This window comes from Xiphophorus couchianus, chromosome 16 (assembly GCF_001444195.1).
Source record: "Xiphophorus couchianus chromosome 16, X_couchianus-1.0, whole genome shotgun sequence".
NCBI lineage: Eukaryota > Metazoa > Chordata > Actinopteri > Cyprinodontiformes > Poeciliidae > Xiphophorus > Xiphophorus couchianus.
In genome coordinates, this window is record NC_040243.1 from 18,771,789 (window position 1) to 18,793,935 (window position 22,147).

At 44.0% G+C, this 22,147-nt stretch overlaps 2 protein-coding genes and 1 long non-coding RNA gene across 4 annotated transcripts in view; 1 reads left to right on the forward strand and 2 right to left on the reverse strand.

Annotated features, from left to right (window-relative positions):
- The window catches only part of LOC114160061 (uncharacterized), a 20,841-nt gene extending 10,417 nt beyond the window's left edge, over nucleotides 1-10,424 (reverse strand). The window contains exons 1-3 of the long non-coding RNA XR_003598705.1: nucleotides 8,720-10,424; nucleotides 8,575-8,645; nucleotides 8,368-8,414 (exon numbers count right to left, since the gene is read on the reverse strand). This is a non-coding gene — a long non-coding RNA (uncharacterized LOC114160061). The remainder of the gene's footprint in view (nucleotides 1-8,367; nucleotides 8,415-8,574; nucleotides 8,646-8,719) is intronic.
- On the forward strand, nucleotides 1,676-7,145 carry cbx7a (chromobox homolog 7a). The gene is made up of 6 exons (XM_028042430.1): nucleotides 1,676-2,016; nucleotides 3,847-3,890; nucleotides 4,010-4,075; nucleotides 4,195-4,261; nucleotides 5,086-5,392; nucleotides 5,590-7,145. Exons 1-6 carry the CDS (start codon nucleotides 1,948-1,950, stop codon nucleotides 6,129-6,131), a joined length of 1,095 nt encoding a protein of 364 aa, XP_027898231.1. The 5' UTR covers nucleotides 1,676-1,947; the 3' UTR covers nucleotides 6,132-7,145.
- Nucleotides 10,425-10,928: 504 nt separating the features above from the next.
- The window catches only part of ep300b (EP300 lysine acetyltransferase b), a 32,650-nt gene continuing 21,431 nt past the window's right edge, over nucleotides 10,929-22,147 (reverse strand). For both annotated transcript variants that reach the window (XM_028042428.1, XM_028042427.1), the window contains exons 21-30: nucleotides 19,995-20,051; nucleotides 19,770-19,847; nucleotides 19,428-19,495; nucleotides 19,154-19,304; nucleotides 18,247-18,507; nucleotides 17,994-18,159; nucleotides 17,010-17,177; nucleotides 16,760-16,921; nucleotides 16,330-16,611; nucleotides 10,929-15,029 (exon numbers count right to left, since the gene is read on the reverse strand). In XM_028042428.1, coding sequence (XP_027898229.1) covers nucleotides 12,111-15,029; nucleotides 16,330-16,611; nucleotides 16,760-16,921; nucleotides 17,010-17,177; nucleotides 17,994-18,159; nucleotides 18,247-18,507; nucleotides 19,154-19,304; nucleotides 19,428-19,495; nucleotides 19,770-19,847; nucleotides 19,995-20,051 — 4,312 coding nt within the window. In that variant the 3' untranslated portion in view covers nucleotides 10,929-12,110. The remainder of the gene's footprint in view (nucleotides 15,030-16,329; nucleotides 16,612-16,759; nucleotides 16,922-17,009; nucleotides 17,178-17,993; nucleotides 18,160-18,246; nucleotides 18,508-19,153; nucleotides 19,305-19,427; nucleotides 19,496-19,769; nucleotides 19,848-19,994; nucleotides 20,052-22,147) is intronic.

Below are 22,147 nucleotides of genomic sequence, written 5' to 3' on the forward strand. Positions count from 1 at the left end.
GGAGACCGTGAACCATCGGCAGCGAGTGCGAACCGCGTACATGTGCCGAGTGACAGGGAGGTTTACGTGAAACGAGCCACAAAACCCCCCAAAGGGAGACGGCAGGGAGCCTCACTCCGGCTCTTAATTCACATGATTCTACTGAGGAAACCGGACCAGTTACAAATCAGGTGTTAAGTTGAAAAAGTGCTTGTGAACAGCAGTCCTTGTTGGAGCCGCCCTGAATTCCAGTTTTCGTGTCTCTGGGTGGGATATATCTGAGCCTTTTGGTCAGTTTTTTGTTTCTTTACCCATTTTTGTTCCATATTTGGATCAAACATGCTTGCATGAGCCGGGCATCTCCACTGAAGAAGAAGAAGTGAGGCAGTGCTGTCATTTCCATTGCAGATTCTGATCTTTGCCGGCTTCACTTGTGTTACATAAAAATACATGAGCTCTCGCTGTTTGGCTGGCGAGTTCAGCGAGTTTGCCGTTTTAACTGCGCCGCCTCACGTCGCTCACTGATCGGTCTTTGAAGCCGCGGCGGGACGGATACGATCTGTTTCTTTTGTATTTTTGAAGGATTAGTACGCATAAATAATCCTGCTGGATTTCTGATGCAGAGCTCAAAGTGAAACTGATTCTTCTAAATATGAGGCCTAAAATAAGCCTCAGTATGGATGCTATACACTGTATAAACTCATTATTTCTCTTTATCTTCACATTTGCCACACGACAGGTTAACATGTAGTTGCATGTGGTAAAGTTGTGTAAAGCAAATATTGGTTATCCTGTTTAAATACCTAGTAATGACCCATTTTCTATTTTCAAGGTTCCAAGAGCTGCTAGAAGAGAAACGGGCCCACAGCATTACACATCCTCCTCTGTACTTATCACTGGATGTGGGGTGCTTTTTCACATATTCTTTTATTTATTAGATGGGTTTATAATCCCAGTAGTTTTAGGAAAACTCAAAATCTCTGATGGTAGGACAGAGTTTTTCCTGGCATCGTTTCCAAAGCAGGTCAGCGTATTTATAGGGGTGAACTGTTACCCCTCATGACCCCTCTCTGTAGTCATCATCATATTAATACTCCGCAAAGTCACTGATTTCTTACTAGACGATTATAAAACATAACTTAAGCCAAAAAAAAAAGTAAAGAATAAATTAAGAAATGCTTGAGTTACTTTTATTTCAATGTTTTTGTTTGGGGTAAAAAATAATTTAGCATTAATAAAAACTGCTGGTTTTTTTTATTAATGAATAACTTAATTAAAACATTTAGGTGTCTGCTTACATTACCTCAGCCAAATATTAAATTATTTGGAGGTATTTTAGACATTCTTACCGTGAAAATAAATTATTTTTATTTAGATCGGGGTGTACATATGTGGGAGGAAAGGAATGCATAAACTTTTTTGTTGGGTTTTTTTATTTTTGAGTGAAACTACATTTACAATCAAGCATCAAATAAAAACATTTTATCTTTAGAATATCTCTACTATTATTATTTTTTAATCCCTCGGTAACCTTGTCTGTTGACCCTCCTCCTCGCTCATCTTCCTCTGTCCCTCCTCTGCACTCTGCTCTAATTTTCCGCGCGCTCCCGCCTCCTCCGCGGGCACGCTCATTGGGGGCTTGGCCCTCTACGCAACAGAAAGGGGGCGCGCCCGCGTTAAAGCGACGCGCTGTCCAGCGTTCATGTGTCGCAGATTTTAAAAAGTGAGGCAGGAGAGCGGCTGGAGTTTCTGAGCGAGGGGAGGCGCAGAAGCTTAGCGGAAAAAAAAGAAAAGAAAACTAGGACTCTCGGAGGGAGCCGTGGATAAACACTTAGCGCTCTGTTTTTTATTCTTCTTCTTCTTATTATTATTATTCGTCCATCCTCCTTCCCCCCCAAACTACTTTATTCCCGCACGTCGGGAAGTAAACAAGCAGGGATCCAGTTGCGTCCTGTTCGGACCGTCGCGATGGAGCTGTCATCTATTGGAGAGCAAGTGTTCGCTGTCGAGTCAATTACAAAGAAGAGAATCAGAAAGGTAAGAAACATTCCTGCTTATAAACAAACACCCCCCCTTAAATAACACAATTAACCTGCTGTTTTATGCTAATGCATCTCAATGTACCAACCTCTGTCCTCGCGCCGTCAACAACAACAACAACAACAACAACAACACAAGGCTGTGGTTTACGTAAAGAAAACACTACAACTAACTCGTTATTTTAATGGAACTGCGCCAAAGTTTCCCCGAGTGGCGTCCTGTGCAGCGGCGGAGCTGCTGCGGCATGGCCGTGTTTTGGGGGAGCCTACGCAGTTGTAGTAAAATGGGAAGAAGAAGAAAAAAAAATAAAAATAAATAAATAAAAGGGGGCGGTGGGGGGTGTACCTTTTAAAAAGCGGACGGCGAGCAGGCTGCTGCGCAGTTTATATTATTTACGCCAGCGCGCGGAGTGGAAATGCTGTGTAACATCACAGAGAGCCGCGTGATGCTGGTCGTATTTAGTTACGACGGAGAGCTGCTGTGAATTCAAACTTGACTTATGTTAACCCCGCGACGCTACAGGTGCTCTCTGCTCGTCTTAACGCTCATGACGTAAAAAAAAAAAAAAAGAAAAACGCGTAAAAAAAAAAAAAAAAGTAACATAAAGCGAGCCTTTTTAAAGTTTACGACAGCGTAATACAATACTGTGCGTTCATTGCTTTCCCTCACACGCGCTGGATTTGTTTACGTTTTATTTCAGCTTATTTATTTTTGCCCGTTTTATTCATTTCAAACTAGCGTCGCCTCCGATAGCAGTTTCGGACGTGCGCGTTGCGCAACACTGCTTGTTTACATGCTCCCGCGTGGCCCCACCTATCCAAGCCACCGGTGTAATGTTCCAGAAAGCGCCCCCCCTGCGCCGTGAACACGGGCGCTCGTGGAGCGAGCACGTCATCGCAATGCGAGCGCCAGGGCTGCTGTTTGGAGGCCACGCAGCTCCGCTGTCGGTGACGTCAGCCTGCAGAAAAACGTGGAGAAGGAGAGAAACTTCACGAACCTTCCCTCCCTCTGTGTAGCTCCACAGTTCAATGAAAAACGAGAAGCCATTAGATAATTAAAATACGGAACTCGTGAAGGTAATTAATTGAAATAACAGGTGTAGTTAAAAAAAATAAAGTGTTGCTGCAGTTATTTTTGTATTTTCTTTTATGATCGCCATCCAATGCAAGAAGTAGTCATATTTATTTGTCGTGATTAAAATGACATTGAAAACAAATGCTTTTAATAAATCAGAAATAAACATGCCTATGATCATTTAAATCTATCTGATTATAGATGATTACATGTGAATTTTACTTAGGAAATGCATTTAAATATCGATTTTACAAATAAGCAAATGTAATTGTTTCAACGTTTCATGGTCCTTCGCTGCAACAAATCATGACTTCATGATTTTTGTTTTTTTTTTGTTATCATAGACTGCTTCATTCTCTATAATGGTATCAAGTTGACTTGTGTGCTTCTTAACCAATCATATTTGCGAGCTGCACCCACTGATTGTGTTATTATTGTGTGGCCAACTTCAGCACAGAAGTTATAGGGAAAATCATGACATGCCTTCAACATTTAATCCACATTTTTTCACAAGAATTTCACATAATATGTAATTACACATTGAATTGTTTATGGATTCTAATGATCATAAACACATTTTAATAGTTTCCATTTTAAAATATGGAAATCTGTCGCCTCCTCCTTCGCTCAACCACAGTTTAAAGGGACAGCTGCCTTATTTCTTGTGCTCTGGTGTCCGTTTAACACAGGGAGGCATTTTTATGGCAGGTTCACTGACTGCTGTCCCTCCCCCCACTTTGTGTCTCTCTTCAGGGTACTGTGGAGTATCTACTGAAATGGCAGGGATGGCCCACAGAGTGAGTAAGCCTTGAGTCATCCACGGACCTCACCACTTCCAGATATACTTAAGAGCTTTTCCAGAATATGCTTAGATCATTGATAAACAGACAGTCGTTAAATATCTCCGCATTTGCAGGTACAGCACTTGGGAGCCAGAGGACAACATTTTGGACCCGCTCTTGGTCCTGGCTTACGAAGAGAAGTGAGTAATACTGGAAGCATTTTAGGTTTCTCTTTTTTTGTTCTCTCTCAGTTTTAGTTTTCTTTCTCGCCTCCTTTCCTCTGACCTCCCCCTCCTGTCTGCATCTTCTCTTCTTGCAGTCAGGAGAAGCTCAGATCTCTGAGCTTTCGAAAGAAAGGTCTCAGACCCAGGAAGCTGGTGCTGCGGGTAACGACACTCATCTTTCTTCACTCTCAAACATTTGTCGTATCTTCTTTCACTAACACAAGCTGCAGCTAGGTATTTAGAGCAAGTTCAAACTTTAAACAAGTGAAGCACTTTAATGGTGGAATCTGTTTTTTAGTCATTTGCGCAACATGCTGCTCTATGAGGGTGTTTTATCCTTATCCTTTCAGCAAGTTGAGAAAATGATTTCTTACATTTTAAAAAGGCTGTTGAGCCAAAGATATTTTATTTATTTATTTATTCGCATTTAGGCATAATCAGACTTTTCCAAACAGGTTTTATATTTATTATGTCAGTATTTGCTTAAATATTTACAATACAACAATAAAAATAAAAGAATAGCCAAAGTCTAATAAACCAATCACTGACAATTAATCGTAATTGTCGGGTTAATTGTCTGCATCCTTAGCTTTAAGTTGGAGTCAATTTATTGGAACAGATAAGGCAACACTGTTCCCACACTATCACTTTAGCTGCTATATTACAAATTAATGGAGGAGATTCCAGGAAGGCTTTCTGAAATGTAGGCTCGTGCAGCATTTTATGTAAACTGAGCAGGGACACGGAAAAGGAAAAACTGACTAACTCCCTCAACTTACTGATCTAGTCTAGAGTTCCTTCATTGGCTCTGAAAACTCTCTAAACTCACTGATGGTCGTTTTACAACAAGGTGCATTCCTGTCACAACTGTAGAAAACAAATGTGTGCTAGAATAAAATGATGACAAATCATCAAAAAATCTCTGCAAAAATATTTTGATGAAAGATTTGTACACCAGCGATTATTATTCCCCCCGCTGACCACAGAACATTTTCGGCATGGACCTCCGGAGCGCCCACAAGGATGACGAGAAGCCCCCGCCTCGCCTGCGCCTGTCCCTCACCAGATCCATGAGCACGGACGTGGAGCAGGCGTGCCGGCGCCGGCGCCGGGCCCGGAGGAGGAACAGACAGAGAGTGACCAAAGCCTTCCCAAAACACTCTTCCAACAAGCCAATCCATGAGCAGAAGATGAAAGTGGCGCCGGTGGAGAAGGACTGGGGCGGCACCAGTGAGGAGGACAAGCCCGGATGTGAGAGCACCACTGAGGAGAGACGTGAAGACAGCTTGTATGGTCAGTTGTCCAATGAGTTGATTGATTGATGTGGCAATATGAATGTTGTGGTTTATTACTATTGATCTGTAATTGTTCTTTGCTGGCTGCAAAGCGAATTGCCCCTTGGGGACAATGAAGTTTGTCTAATCTGATCTAACATTTATCTGAAGTGAGTCTTTATATGTAACCAATGTTTTTCCTGCTTTCTCCCACAGGTCAGTCAGAGTGCAGCTCTCCTCCGTTCTTAGAGGAACAAGACATGGACACGGAGGTGGAGGAAAAGGCTGCCAGCCCGGACATGTGGACAGACGAAGCGGACGGACGAATCTTTGAAACCAGTCAGAGAGACACAAATTCACAGAACGAATCGGAGGACAACACCTTGGTGTCTGAGGCCAAACCAGAAGTCGTGGTTTCCCCAAGCGGCAGGTCAGACTGGGTGAAGGAGGTAGGTGTGGAAGCCTTCTCAGAGAGTCCAACCATGGAGAAAAAGAACGCAACCTCAGTGATAGTGAGGGTCCAGGAATGTGGCAAGACGACGGATGATGCCGTCTCCGTCTGCTCTGACTCTGAGCCGCAGAAAGACGAAGTGAGAAGCGACAATCAGAGCGTGATTGTGACGGCGTCGGACCGCCCAAAAGTTCCCTACGAAGCGCCACGTCCTGGGAAAGTGATTGTGACGAACGTGACTGTAAACTGCCTGACGGTGACTTTCAAAGAGGCGAGCTGCAGCGATGGCTTCTTCAACGGCTGCTGAACCAAGAGAGGGGAACACGGAGAGAGGGATCAGCATAACTATAGTTAGACCTGGCGCTCATGGTGAAGTAAATACCGCAAGCAAATAGTGTCTGTAAGGTCATTCCACATGATTTTATGAGTTCAGTAAGACATCATTGCCTTGAAATAAAAGTGAGTGGTGATTTTATTATTATAGTGGCTCATTTATTAGGTGTGACAGGAAACAATGCACTGCAGGCCAGCAGGTTAAACCGATCTTAGTGGCAGAGTTCATTCTTACAGCAGCTTGGTTCACCCTACTGCAGGAAAGGGCGGCCGAAAGCAACAGTTTAGAGAACAACTCTGAAGCAGCTACCGTTCCAGTTGTCCTCAGTGCTTTCCAGCAGGAAGCAGGTTTTCACCAGAACCTGCTTCCAGTCGACTTTTTTAAGAAAAGAAAAAGTAAAACAATGTTTTTTGTAAATGTCGCTCACTGTCACTCGCACAGAGCTACCCGCATGCCCCCATCAGTCTGTGCCACACACACACGTGGCTCTCTGCCACGCTTTTGTCGGAAGGGGTTTATTTCTGTAACAAAAGAGGGATCCAAACAAAGATGGCGGATTAACGCCTCAGACGGAGTCGTGCATCTAAAGGAAGGGTTGGTCGGACAAAAAGGAAAAGCGCGGTCGTGTTTGCTGTCTCTTCGTCCTTTAACTTTCCAAGTATGAAATGCTGCCTGGGTCTATTTTTGTATTACCAATTGATAGGCCGCTCCTTTCACCGGCTTTTGTGCTCATCAAAAGAGGAGGTGTCGATTCAGGACGTTGCTTCTGAGTAGGTAATGTACAAATGGAAGCAAATGTACTTTTGAGTCAAACTGTAGTGAGCTATTATTTATTGCATGTCACTTGTATAAACTGCACTAATTTATGTCTCTTGGTGTGTCTGAATCTGTCCCTCTCTAACAAAGATGGATTATCAAACATGTCTTCTCTATATCACAAAAAGATTTCTATTTGACTGCATTTTCAATAAATGTGTATGAAAATAATGTGTCTGGGTGGATATTTATCACGGATGAGTTTGGGAAATAAAAAAAAATCAGAGTACAACTTCAAAGCTCTCACTTTGACAGAATAGAGGCTTGAAACCAGTAGAACAGTGATTAGTGGAAACCCAAACTTAGAATGAAAAGCCCATTTTCTCTAAACTAAGAAGCTCTATATTTTGTTCTTCCGGTGGAAACCCAGTGGGTTTGTCAAGTTCTGTTCAAACAGCAGCTCCAAAAATCCCAATGACCTGTCAGCAAAAGAGAAGAGTTTGTTGTAGACGGGATGTTTTAGGAATTGCTATTGCCAACAATCACCACTAGAGGGCAGAGTGCTCTAATGCAGAGAGGCTGCTTGCCTTTTTTTTAATAGAAACTGCCCTCATGTTTGGATTGTTTCATTAAAAATGTAATGCAGTAATATATAAAACAGACTTTTTTTTAGCACTAAAACATGTTATAATGTTATCCCCTCATCAAAAACATACTTGAAGGGTTGCCATAATTCTTTCATGTATGTTTGAGAAATCATTTAATCTCCCCCGGCAACCATTCAGCTGGGAAACGCCTCGGCTGAAACCGAGAACCGCCTTCAAAGAGCTCCAGTTTCTGAGCTTCTCCCCCACTGAGCTCCTTCAGCCTAGCCAGCAGCAATTAGCACAGCTATAATGAGCACATCAGCTGAGCTCATTGTACGAGCTACAGTACTTCTCAGTGCAACGCTGGTAAAAAATGTTGCTAAACAATTAACAGAGGAGTCATGTTGTGATGGCTTCCTGAAGGCAGAGTTTCAGAAAGAGCTAAAGTTTTTAGAGACAAAGGCCCAATTGTAAGGCGTCAAATTGCTAAGTCAATTTTCTTCTAAGTCATATTTGCTATGACTTTATTTATTTATTTTTTTCATTTCTACAATGTAATCTCTGACATCTGAAGCTAACTCACTTGTTAGTTGAGAACTTTGTGTTCAGCCAATGCAAAACAGAAACCAGAGGCAGCTGTGATTCTGTTGACCTTTAGCAGAGTTTATGGCTCTGTGGTCACGCCAAGCTTTAGTGTAACCCACTCTGGGGTAAAACAGAGCTTTCTTCAAGCATAGTTTTTGTCATTGTCCAATTGCCTAATTTTCTGGATCGTTAATTGTCATTTTCTCTCCTCTGAAAGGGGAAGTTAGTTAAAACTTGGACGCAAACACATCAAAACTGATGTCGGAATGGAAAAAGCTGACCTTAGCTCTTCCTGGCCTGAACAGAAGGCACGTGGTTTCATCTGCAACTACAAAAGGACATTTATTTAAAGACTATTGATGACACAATGATAGCAGAATGCCATTTATTTGAAGTCTAAATATTTCACAGTGGCATAACAAAATGGAGGCCATTGAGAATGACAATAACAGAGGTGAAAAAAAGGGCATATAGGCCTTAAAACTCACATGGCGCAGAAGAAGAACCTCTTCTCAACAGCGGGTGGTCTCTATGGCGACCCGCTGCGTTTACATTAACCCTGAAATTGCGCAAATTAAAATTACGAAAATAAATTAGCTTAATAGAAACACGCTATTAAAAAAAACAGCTCACGTTTTTCAAAAAAATATGAAAAACCTTTTGCGCTAGGATGTTAGCCGTTCTTGCTTCGGTCTTCAGACCGTAGTCCGAAAACACAGGGGAGATATTTCCTCCAGGCCGAAGTAGGACTCGTCTTCCGGGTTAGCTCCCTCACTTATAGGGGCGAAGAACACAAAACACGCGGTGGCACTGAAGAGACCAATTTAACAGCTTCCTTAACAACTACAGGCCGAACACACTTTCCCTAACTACCGTCTCTTAGTCGCTCCAAAGCAGGCGGGTTACAGCACGCAGCGCCCCCTTCTGACGGGAGGACCGGAAGCCTCGTATCTTCCTCACCCACACACAACATACACAGTACTTATAGAGCTCGTTATCACATATAGTGGAGGCACTTTCCGCAACAACCAGGTGGTTTTTTTGACCGTATTGAAATAGATTTATTTCGGAAAACGTCAACACTTTTTTTTTTTTGCATCACAGGAGTCACGTGATCAACAACCCGACGTTTCTACTGGCCCAGACATCGAAGAAGACGACAGGAAGTAGAAGGATGATGATGGAGGGGTGTTGTTGTTTTGTTTTGTTTTTTCGGACATGTGCAGCTGTGTCATTCCAACATGTTGAATTGATTACTCTTCTATAAAATCGACAACTAAAATTTGTCCAAAACGCCGCTCCCAAATATAAGGGGCTTGTTGCTCCAATGCCTGAATAAGATGCTTACCTCTCCTCTGCTGGCTGAATTATGAATATATTTCATGCAAGAGTTTATGTTTAAAATATAAGATTTTCTTATGACTTATTATGAACAAGCCCAGCGTGTTAATTTCTTATTTAAGGGAAACAGGAATTGCAAAATCGGCATGAGCAAAAATATTGAAGCATTTGTAATGGATACAGAGCAACTAAGAGTGATCCAAGTTGTTGGATGTAGCAGTGGAAATGTGTTCTCTGCAGTCACGAAACAATCATGACGATCAGGGAATCCAATAAACAAGTTGGGGTTTGGCGGTTCCCAGAGAATTGGCACTTGCCTGACAAGTGGAGTGCTTGGTGCTGAGGAAATTACATTACATGGCTGTTTTTCAGGATTTTGGGCCCGGTTCCTTAGCTCCAGTGAAATGAGATCTTTGAATGCAGGAGGATGTCAAAATGTTTCAGATGATTTCAAGCTCCAACGTTTGTGGGGACATTTTAGGGAAGTTTCCCTTTTCCAACATGAAGGCAGAAAGTAAAAACCTAAAAGACATGGATAACTGAAGTCCTGACTTCACCCCAACAGAAGACCTTCTGGGTGAATTAGAGCATCCAGACATCGATGTTTGACCCCAACATGCACTCTGAAGCACCCCTGTCTTTAATTTAAAATTAAAGGCAAGGGTGTTAAAACTTTTTGCCCTGGTGAAAAAAACTGTTAAATTTAAACTAGTGGCAGGCCACAAAAATAAGTACTCAATACAATTTTATCTGTATATCATTAACCCTTTATGTACTAAATGTAAAATCTCCGCCTGGATATTTTGGCGTATTTTAATTGTACGCAGTTCTTTAAATGTTCTGTGGGAAAATATATATTTGCCCATTTATCCACAACAACTGAAACTTTCGATATCTAGCAACTTATTTTCGCAATTTACCGTCTTTTAATAGATTAATCTCAATCTCAATTGCAGGAAGTGAGATTAATTTCACTTCCTGCTACGGCGGTGGTGAAATTACCGTAATGACCCAATATCGGCTGGAAAGCGCAACGCCTCCGCTTTCAGAAACCGTTTGAATTATTCAGATTGCGCAAAGTGTGGCGGAATTACGGTACTGCAAATTTGGGGCGCTCCGTTTAGGACTTAAAGATCCAAATGAAAAAAGGAGCTTCGGACTGTTGTCTTATTGAAAGAAAAAGATAATTTAAAGATTTCTATATTTTGTTGACCAAATTTTTTACAGTTCGTGACGTGGTAATGGGCCGAACAAAATCACATTAAGGACCATAAGTGGACCATGGGCCACACTTTGGACTCCCCAGACATAAACATTTTGATAGAAAATATATTGTGATATTATATAAAAATCACATTCCATTATATGTTGAAATATTTCACTGCTAAAAAAAAAAAGCCAAATTAGCAAATATATTAGATATTCATGAATGTGAGCGTACGTTAACGTCTGATGAGCTTTTAGATACCTGGAGCTAATAATAAACATGCAGGACAGAACTGTATTGCTAATTTTCATTTTATTATAAAAAAAAAACAGTATTTGAGTCCACAGTTTGTTTCCTTTGTACAGTAAAAAATATTAAATTAACTCCCAAAGTTCTGAGCAGAAAGATAAAGAGGATACGGTTTATAAGGAGGGAGCTCGTCCTCCATCAGAGGAGGATTTAAAAAGTCCAAAGGAAGCAGCAAAGGGGAAGAGGAAGAAAGAGACTAACCGACTGCCGGCTTTCGCCTCGTTTCTGTGCAACACAGTTCATTTGGATCATCATCATCATCCTCTGTTTACTTAACAGTAGAATCTTTAAAAAAAAAAAAGAAGAAGCAGCCACCCTACCCATTTGTATACATCCCAGCCCACATATGTAAAACGTTACAGGCACAAAGGTATGCATCCCCCCCTCCCCAAGCCTCCGCAGCTCCATCTGAAGTCTTTAAAAGGAAGGAGTGGGCACACATTCGAGGGAGAGGGCTTTGCACTTCTGCGAGGAAAATAAAAAATAAAATATTAAAAGAAAACTGTCTCTTCCAGCGTGACATCTCGGACCCGGACGCTTGACGTCGTTCCCACCTGGACAGCTAAAGCGAAACGAGAGACTACCGACATCGACGACAAAAAAAATAAGAAATAGCAGTGTACAGGAACCGAAGCGGTCTCAGGACGTCCGCAGCCCACCTCTGATGAAACTGAATAAATAAAACAAACCCAAACGACACAGAAAAAAAAAGCTTTGTGTTTGAATTTACAGATATGTCGTATCACTCCGCAAAAAAAACAAACAAAAAAAAAAAAACACCAAATGACGCAAAACTAAACAAAAGACTTGCATTAAAATAATTTCTTCTTTAATCCTTGACCCTCCTTTTAAAGTTGTAAAAACATATTTTAAAAAAAAGGCAAGTACTTTTGTTTACAAGGGAATCGCCCCCTACACCTCCCTTTGTCCTCAAGTTGGCAAAAATATATATTAACAGCAATAAGTTACAATTCATTCTAACTCATTTAACAACTGCTCCATTTATTGTTCATCTCCCATAGGAAGTTCAGTTCAATGCATCTTTATTGAAAACATTTTAAATAACTTTTTAATAATAGTAAAAAAAAATAAAAATAAAAAAAAGGCTAAGGAATAATAATACTGTCCTTGGTGAGTGCAGTTTGAGCAGAGATTCGCCTAGCTTCTCTACATGTGGTCTAAGGAGTTGTGGTTCATGTTCTGGCCCATCGGGTCAGGACCGCCGGCACCGGCTGGCCCGTGCAGACCGGCCATGCTGCTCAGCTGGGAGAGCATGGCGCTCTGGTCGGAGCCAAACTGCTCCATGGCGTTCTGCTGCTGGCTTGTCTGCTGCTGCTGCTGCTGTGGCGCGGGGACCACCATCCCGGGGTGGTGCTGGTTCAGGTGGCCCGGGTGCGGCGAACCGGTCTGCACTTGCGGCGAGATGTGATGCGGCGACGGCTGGGGCTGCATGCGCGGAGACGGGCTGGAGTGAGGCGGCTGGGACTGCGGCCGCGGCGAGGGCTGCGGCGAGCGCACCTGGTTGACGAGCGACGTCGGCAGCGCCTGGCCCTGCAGGTGGTGGTGCGGCGACGGCGCCATCTGCTGCGGTGGCTGCTGGGGGCTCATGGGGTTGCTGTGTTGGGCGGGCGAGCTGCCGGGGCCGAGGTGTTGCTGCTGCTGTTGCTGCAGCAGCCTCTGCGGCAGAGTTTGTTGGAAAAGCGTCTGGGAAGACGGAGGGGTGGGCCCACCTTGAGGAGGCTGCGGGCCTTGAGGCGGTTGCTGAGCAACGCCTCCGCCTCCTGGACCCGCGTCGCCGCTTTGGAGGGCAGCCATGCTGTTCTGCTGCTGCTGCTGCTGCTGTAGCTGCAGCCTTTGCTGCTGGGCGGACCCCGGGTATCCCTGCGCCTGCTGCCCCTGTGGGGCTCCGGGGGGGCCCTGGCCCATGAATCCCTGCCCCTGGGGGGGCTGCGGCTGCTGGAACTGACCGTGATTCATCCCCATCTGCTGCTGCTGCTGTTGCCGCTGCTGTTGTTGCAGCTGCTGCAGCTGCTGCCGCCTCATAATCAACTCTCGCACCTGGAGATTGTTGATGTTTCCCATCTGTGACCCCTGACCTTGCATACCTCGCCCCACCCCTTGCGGCTGCTGCAAACTGCTCAGCATTGGCCTCTGTTGCTGCTGCTGATGCTGCAGCTGTTGCTGCTGATGCTGCAGCTGCTGCTGCTGCAGCTGCTGCTGCACCTGCTGCAGCTGAGACATGGACGCCATGTTGACGTTGGCCCCTCCCTGACCCCCCATATGCATCCCTGGCTGGCCGCTCGCAGCGTTCATGTTCACCTGTGGGTTGACGTGTCCAACTGGCCCCACGGCGGGGCCTGGACTCCCTCCTGGGACGCCGTCCGCTCCACCGGGTCCGCCCTTGTATTTTGAGGCTCGTTGCTTGATGAAAGCAGCCAGGAGCTGCGGGTTGGAGCGCAAGATGTTGAGGACCTGCTGCTGCTGCAGCGGAGAGCTGGGGGAGCGCAGGGTGCGGAGGAGCTCCTGTAGAGCCGCTTGGGGGATGTTCCCCCCAGCTGACCCTTGCTGCTGCTGCACTATGTTCATCATGGCAGCATGCCCCTGAGCTGGTTGATGTGATGTCTGCTGCTGCTGCTGCTGCTGCTGCTGCTGCTGCTGCTGCTGCTGCTGCGCTGCCATCATGGCTTGATGGCTCATCTGGTTCATCATCGCCTGCCGTTGCTGGGGTGGAATCCCCGGTCCAGTCCACTGCTGCTGCGGCTGCTGCGGGTTCTGCAGTGGAGCACCCATTCTCTGTGGTGGCAGGTTACCCTGCGGCGGGGGTTGCTGCTGCATGTGCCCGCCTGCTGCCATCATCCCCTGCATCGCACCCTGCTGCTGATCCATGTGGGCTCTTACAGCCGTTTGGTTTTGCAGCTGCATCCCCTGAGGTCCGACCATCCCTACGGGGCCGCCGTGCCCCATGGCCATCTGCTGGGGCTGACCCGGCTGGTGGTGTGGGTGAGACGGCATCATGCCCGTTGCCGCTGCTACCGCCGCGGCTTGCCTCTGCAGGCCCAGCCTCCTTTGGGCGTCGGCCACCTGCTGGATCTTCAGGGCAATCTCCACAGCTGCTGGTGGGGGGCCGGACGGGGGCGGCTGGCCAGGAGGCTGCTGCTGCCCCGCCGCGTTGCCGGGCATCACAGCCCCACCGGGTTGCTGAGGCGGCGTCGACGAACCAATCAATGGTTTTCCCTGGGACTGGTGGATGGGGGAGGAGCCTGGCAGTCTGCCGGAGTACGGCGGGTGGGGGTTGCCCCCCGGGATGCTTTGCTGCTGCATCTGAGTAAGCATTTGCTGCTGCTGCTGCTGGGGAGAGTTCATCATCCCTCCTGCTGCAGCCGCTCCGCCGCTCATCTGCTGGAACTGGTTCAGCGGATGTTGGGTCGGCATCGCTCCTTGCTGCTGCTGCTGCATCCCGTTTCCAGGACCCATGCCCTGCGCCGGGACCGGGGGCATGTTCTGAGTCGGGGTGTGGGGGGTCGGCGGCTGGGTGCCGACCGACGTGGGCGTACTGGGCGCCGTGGCACTGTTGGTTCCTGGCGACGGCAGCCCCACCATGAGTCCCCCAGGTGGCGCACCCGCAGGCTGACCCACCCGCTGCATGGTGGCCATCCTCCTCCTCAACATCTGCGCCTGCTGCAGCCGGTGCTGCAGCTGCTGCTGCCGGAGCTTCTGCTTGATGTTCAGGCAGAACGGGACAGGGCATTTGTTCTCCTGGCAGTGCTTGGCATGGTAGCAGCACAGCGCGATCAGCTGCTTGCAGATGGGGCAGCCGCCATTGGTCTTGCGCTTGCAGCCCTTGGTGTGCTGCACGACGCGCTTCATCTTCTGACAGGACGGGAGGGAGCAGTTGGCGTTGCGGCACTGGCACGCGTGGACCAGCGACTGGATGCAGCGCTGGATGCTGAGGCGGCGGGAGTCGCCCGGATTCTGAGTGGCCGCCGCCGCCTGGTTGTTGCTGTCGTCGTCCAGGCCGAGCCCCAGTTTGTCCATCTTGTGCTCGTGGCCTTTAGTGTTGTAGCAGGTGATGCACAAGTCATAATCCTGAAGGGAAAAAAAAGGTTAAAAAAAAATGAATAAAGTAGACATTATTATATCATGTTGTTTGCAAGTGTCAGCAAGTCATATTTAAGACCTTCTCAGACCTTTCTAATGCCACCTTGAATGAAATTCTGCCGAGCGACCAGTGAATTTTGTGTATGTAAAATTTTGAGCTCGTACATGTAGATGTGCATACACGGGCAAATTGTAGGGTGAGACGAAAAAAAAATTAGCTAGGAAGGATATATTAGCAGCTAGTTAGCGGTTTGCCTCAAAAGACTCTCAGGGGCGTGCCGTGATGGTGTAGTGGTTAGCGCGACCCGTATTTGGAGGCCTTGAGTCCTCGATGCGGCTGTCGCGGGTTCAACTCCTGGACCCGGCGACATTTGCCGCATGTCTTCCCCCCTCTCCTTCCCCATTCCTGTCAGCCTACTTTCGTAAAAGGGACACTAGAGCCCACAAAAAGACCCCCTGGAGGGGTTAATTAAGATGTCTGAATGCGACTCAATTTTTGCCTGATTGAAAAGTCTTGTGAGAAAAACAATAATGAATAGTTCTCACATGATAAAAATTTAAGACCTGTGATTATCATATTCAAAGCCAATACATTTTAAGGCCTTAATTTAGCTAAATGAATTTACAGGGTTTGTGCAAGTCTCACCAGCTCAAACTAAAGACTTTTTAAGACCATTATCATTTAAGATCTGTTTTAATACTGAAATGTACTGAACAGCTGTAATCCCTGCAGCGACGAGCTCTTTTGTACAGAATGAATGCAGCATTGTAGGAGTTGGAAATAGAAGTGATCCAGTGGCGAAGACAAATGTCGTCCAGCCAACTGGCAATAAAATTGTTCTTAAACCACAACTAACACAAAAAAGCAAGCTAGCTCGCTAGAAAAGTTTGTTTGTTTCTTTCCCACTGAAGGAAACAAACCAATGCTTCCTGCAACTATGGCTATATACCTTATATATAAAAAAGCTATATATTAGCTATGTAGCTAATACACCTTTTGCCGGCTAGCAAGGGTATATTAGCAGTTATTTACCATTAGTAGAGTCACAGGAAGCAACAAAAAAGTGACTTAAGTGTTTGCCTGACAGAAAAGTTAAAACTAGAAAAACAGACTACATAGAATATAAAAGATTAAATAATATATCACCACACAACGTAAGACCTGTGATTAACGTATTTAAGGCCAACTTGACTCTTTTAAACAAATTTAAGACATTTTAAGGCCTTAATTTTAGACACATCCTGTGTATGTTTTGTAATTTCCTGGTGGAAACATGGATATTCTTACCTCACAAACGGTGCAGTGGAAGCGGGTCTCCACGTGATGCTTGCACTCGTTGCAGGTGTACACGAAGCGGTCCTGGCTCTGGTTGTGGAGCTCCACCAGCATGCACATGGAGCTCCACATGGACCTCCTCAGGGAACTGAACTCCAAGTGCTTGTCGCGGGCCAGGGTGAGGAAGGCGTCGCGGCCGTCCATCAGGTCGCAGGCCATGAGGGGGTCGGGGTCGGTGATGGGGGGCAGCGAGTTGGCGGTGGGGCCGGCGATCAGGCGGATGACGAAGAAAACCTACCAAAATGAAACGGAGAACGCTTGGGGGAACGTTTCCTGAAAACGGCCTTACTTTTTCAACGTTTCAAACTTTTATTTTACTTTTATTTCAAAAGAACACACTAAAGTTTATGGGTGCAATAAAAGAATTTAAAAAAAGACATACCTCTTTGTGTTTCTCCATGGTGGCGTAGAGTTTCTGGGAAAGGTCGTTGGAAACGCTGGGCATCCCCGGCTTCTTCTTGTTGGCTCGGCTCAGGCTGCTCTTGTTCTTGTTCGCCTTTTTATTGTTCTTCTTTTTGGCGTTCTTGCTGTCTCCTTTTGTGGCCTGTGGACGTTTAAACCAAGACGGAGTTAAAAGCCGTTAAGAGATGGCAGCAAGATGAGACAGCAAGCGGATTCTTGTTCCAACTCACGTCGGTGCTCTCGTTGGAGGTGCTGCTCTCCTCCCGCTTCCTCTCCTCCTCTTCCTGCTCCAGCTCCTTGATGCTCTCCTCCAGCACGTTGGGCCAGAAGTCGCCCTCGAAGTACGGCAGCTCCTTGGCACTCGTCAGGCGGTCCTCTGTCGCCTGCTTGAAAATGTCCTAAAAATTCCCCAAAAACAAGACAAAAAAAAAGATGGAATGAAAAAGGAGCAGCAAAAGCAAACGAGGTGGAAGAGCAGTCATCTCCACTGCCTTGATGTTGAGCTGTTTTGACACGAGATATACAGCAACAATCTTCAGTTAGAGGCTTATTCAGATTCGTTGCAACACTGCTACCGGAGATCCTTTCTGCACACAACAACTATGTGAAGATACTTGGACGATACGAGTTACATTTAATTTCCCTTTTGGATAAATGAAGAACTTTTGTTTTTCATTTGAATGGAATTCAAAAATATTTTGCATTTATTTATCTCTCAGAAGTTTTAATTTCATCCATAAGTCCTTCATTGTTATAGAGTTGTCTATATAACTTTTAGACATTTGTTTTAGATGTTTGTTGCTGTGCTGTTGTAGACAAGTTAATTTTCATTCATATTTTACTAATATAAACTTAAATGAACTTTATTGGGATTCCATGCTTTCTTCCTTTAGTTCATCTTCCCATAAAATTCTGACCCGCTTCTTTGGTCTTTGCAGAAGAAAAGTATCCCCACAGCATGATGCAGCCACCACCAATGTGTTTATCGTAAACGGTATCTTCAGGATGTTATTTGTCCGGTTTTCCAAAAACAACACTTTTTTAAAGTTCACACTTCTGTGGAACTTCGGTCATAAATTTACAATTAAATCTGACTTCTGATGTTGTGATATGACAAAACGTCAAAAATTAAAGAACTTGAAGTGGTAGAAAAACTTTTACAAAGTTTGGCTTCTTTAAAAACTACCCTGAAAACAAAGTAGAGCCGTATTCACCTTGTAGTCGTGGACAATTCGCTCAGCGACAGCCTTGTCCAACATCTTCTTGTACCACTCCTGCAGGCGTTTTGGCTTCGGGATCTTCTGGTCCAGCGGGTGACAGTGGAAGATGTAGTCATCTCCCTCGCTGGGAGGACACGCCCAAATGTGTCCCGTCGTATACCTGATATCGCAAAACATTTTTGTGTTTAATTTCCACATATTAAAACCCACCTTCTACATTTTTCACAAGCGCCCTTTGCCGTCTTACCCCAGTCTCTTGACGTACTCCAGGTAGCCCAGCAGGATCTCGTGGTAGACGGCGGTCCTCAGGTGTCGCGGTTTAAAAAAGTGCACGCTGTCCAGGTAAGAGATGTACACCCGTCTCTGGTTCGGCGGCGGGCAGTCGGAGCCGTACTCTTGGACGTGCATGCCGAAGAAACACACGTCGGCTCCGTCGATGTCCTCGAATGCGAACAGGGCCTTCATCCTGTACGGAAACGACTCGGCCATCTCGCCGTTGTCCACAAACCTGGAAGAAAATTGCCGGGAAAGTCAAGAAAAGAAAAAAACAACTTGAAATATATATATATATATATATATATATATTCTTCCTTTAGTTCATCTTCCCATAGCGCGACATACATCATTTGGTGTGGCGTTCATAATTTTGACAAATAAACACCTTTGTGAAAATGAGGTCAATTTCAAGAGATCACAAGGAAATTATCAGCGAGGGTCTTATTGACATAATTAATATATAATATCTTGTACGATTAAGGAGCGGTGTTGTTCTTTGTATGATTAATTTGAAAAAATTATCAAATTGTACCACATTTTTACAAGAACAAATATGTATAAAGGCAGATATGATAAAACGTTAATGTGAAACATTTTCATTTAAAACAAAAACAGTTTTCATGCCAAACCACAGGACAATTCCTAGCACTAATGAAGCAAACTGAGGGGAAAAAATAAATATAATTTCAATATAAAATCTAAATGAAAAGTACACTTTTGGAAAGTTAAGAGTCATACTAACACAAAAAATTTACTTTCATTGACCGATATACAAAATTTTGGGAAAAAAAAACAAACAAAAAAACATTTTGCTTACTTATTTGTCAAAAACTCACGTAATCCAAGCTTAAGAAGAAAGAAACCTGCCGAGCGCTCACCTGGACTTCATGCCCGGCTTGACCTCGACCACCTTGTCCGAGACGTGGACCACCCGGACGGTGACCTCTCCGGACTCGGGGTGGCTCTGCCGTTTGAGGTAGTCGTTCACTCGCATCTCCAGATAGTTCCCCAGCTTCGTCTGAGGAAGTCCTGCAACAAAACAAGCCAATGAGATGAAAAAACTCCCCTCATTAAAGGTCCAGAGTGTGCGGCCGGCAACGTACGTCACCGACGAAATGAAAGCAGAACGTTCGCTTGTACAGCTTCACTTACTTTTGGCTGCGTATTTGTTCTCCTTTCGCGTCTTATTGGCCTTTTTCAGACAGTTGTCGCATACGAAGCTGCGAACGGAGAAGAAATGGGAAAAAAAATTATAATAATAAATAAATCAGATCTTAACACTGGAAAATTGCTCCCATGCTTATGTGACACAAACAGACCACCCAGGAAGGGGAGTTTAACTTTAAGGAATCACTGCTCTTTAATATTTCAAAGCCTTTTTCCCCCACCCCCAACTATTTTTAAAGGACTTCTGAATAACCAAGACACACTTTGAGCAACAGACGGTGTGTGTGTGGGTGTGCGTCTGTGTGTTGTTCATGACGGCCTCCTTACCCTGACGGCCATATGGTTTCATTATGCAGAACGCAGATCTGGTGCATTTTACGACCGCAGTCGATACATTCCACGAGTCTGAGCAGAGACAAAACGAGAGTCAGGAATTATATATTGAGATGCTCCGGAGCGGAGGCCCGCTGGACATTCACACCGTCCAGAGTCAAATAACCACACTGGACAGAAAGGAGGAGGGCGAGGAAGAGGAGGAGGAGGAGCACTTACAGCTCAGGGTCGAGCGTGTCGTTCTTCTTTTTCTGGAACTGGTCTTTGTTGATGGACCTGTGGGGGGAAAAGAAGGGGAATATATTTGATTCTCTGAAGATTGAGTAAAATTATTCGTAAAAGTTACACTGATTTTTCAAGTCTGACATCCTGATTATTACGGAAAACAAAACTAATACTCTTTAGTCCAGCATATTTCACAAAAGAATTAAATAATTTTGAGAAGCAGAAACAGTATTAAATCCACATTTTCTTAGGAGACAAATATAATAAAATAGTTCATTTATGTGCATCACTTGAATGATCAAATAATGTATTTTGAGTTGGGCTGATTTTCTTCAGTGTCGTCCAGTTAAGACTACTCTAACAATATTACTTTTCTATATTATCAAGTGGAGGTAAAGGGGGGGGGGGCAAAATTGAGAAAGTGACACATACAGAAACATTCAAATAACTAAAAATGACTTGTTTTATTTTAAATTTGGTGCCCATAGCAACGGTTTTGGTCACAATACAATAACCAGGCCATTAAATGCTTTAAACATCACTGCAAGTAACTCATATAAATTCTTCTAAAACCGCTTTAGTTGAAAATGTTTTGTTTGCTTTTTTTTTTTTTTTTTTTTTCCAGCCCCGACAACGATTCATTAAACCACTCGGCTCATCTGTGTTTCATTTGCATATCAATGAACAACAAAAAAAAAAGGTCAGTACTTCACGCTTGGGTATGTTTTATTATATAACAATTCATCCAATATACGACAATCTTTCATTGGTATTTTCTGACTGTTTCGCTGTCAACCGACGATGCATCTCTGCAGTTACATTGAGAGGTGCACAGGGAAAACGTTTGCTGACCCGAACCTGGCATTTTTTAGGCAGAGCGATCAGAGGTTAGCGAAGTTCGAAAGTCTGTCCTTATTTTTACATTAAAAACAAAACGTCAGAAAGAGGACAAAAAGTGAAACGGAGAAGCTGAACTGTTCTATATTATCCCATTAGCATTTAGACTTCTGGGTCTTAGAACATGTTGGGTTTGTTTAAAGCCTTCTGAGGTTGAATAAGGTGGTAAAGTGTCTATGAGAGCCTCAAAATATGATAAACTTGAGTATAAACACCACAGGTTCAAGTATTTACACAATCCATTCGGATATCTGCTCCGGTGCTAGCCTGCATTCTGCTGCTCAACAGATGTGCCAAACCTTGTTTTAAAAAACATGAATGCCTTATTTTAAATCAAGCTAGTTGATGCTACTTTAGTTTAGCTTTAGCAACACTGAGCTATGCTTCGTACAGCCAAAGAAAATCCTTCGGGAACCTTTTGAAATGTCGGCGTGTTTTACAGACGTTACCAGAACATTCCTGCTCTTCAGAAGAAATGATTAAAGTAGTGAAGTAGCCAATTTGATTAATTGTAAGCATTATATTTGGAGCAATATTTGTCTTTTTTTTTATATGTTGTGACAGATTTAGAATCGCTATTTTTCATAAACCACCAAAATCCTTTTGTTTTAATCTGAAAATGTTGTAGGAATGAAAGGATTAGTAGCGATTAAACAAATTAATTGTGATTAATCAAACAAATCCTGATTAATCGAATGAATCTCGATTACTTGATTATTGAAAAATCATCATCCACTAATTTAGTAATTGGTTAATCATTAACTGTAGTGTAAAGTGTAATTTGCTGAAAGACGAACAGTCAGAGCAGTAATTCATCCAAAACTACAGAAAAATTCACATATTGCATTTAAAATGAAACCTTCTTTGTAAATATATTCTAAAAAAAGAAAGAAAAAAAACTGCTATTGAGCACCTTTCCCCATCAAATTATTAATTAAAAATATAATGACAGATTAGAACAGTATTGTTTTAGCTGTAGATTTTGCAAGAAATGATCAGAATGTTACTGCATTTTAGACATTAAAATTATATTTTCTTTATGTAAAAAAAAAAAAAGAATTGATTTGATTATTTGGATATTTTAATATATTTCTAATATTGTGTAAAAATGCTTGGGTGGCTAAATAAAAAAATCTGCAGGATGTGCCAATATCTGATTAATCATCAGAATACTCGATTGCTACGATGATCGATAGCTGCATCCCTACGTTTCTATTTACTAAAGAAGACGGACTGTGACTCCTTTAGTA

Coding starts and splice junctions, on each gene's coding strand:
- cbx7a (XM_028042430.1), top strand. CDS start 1,948: ATGGAGCTGTCATCTATTGGAGAGCAAGTGTTCGCTGTCGAGTCAATT. Junction 2,017..3,846: donor CAAAGAAGAGAATCAGAAAG/GTAAGAAACATT, acceptor GTCTCTCTTCAG/GGTACTGTGGAGTATCTACT. Junction 4,076..4,194: donor GTCCTGGCTTACGAAGAGAA/GTGAGTAATACT, acceptor CTCTTCTTGCAG/TCAGGAGAAGCTCAGATCTC.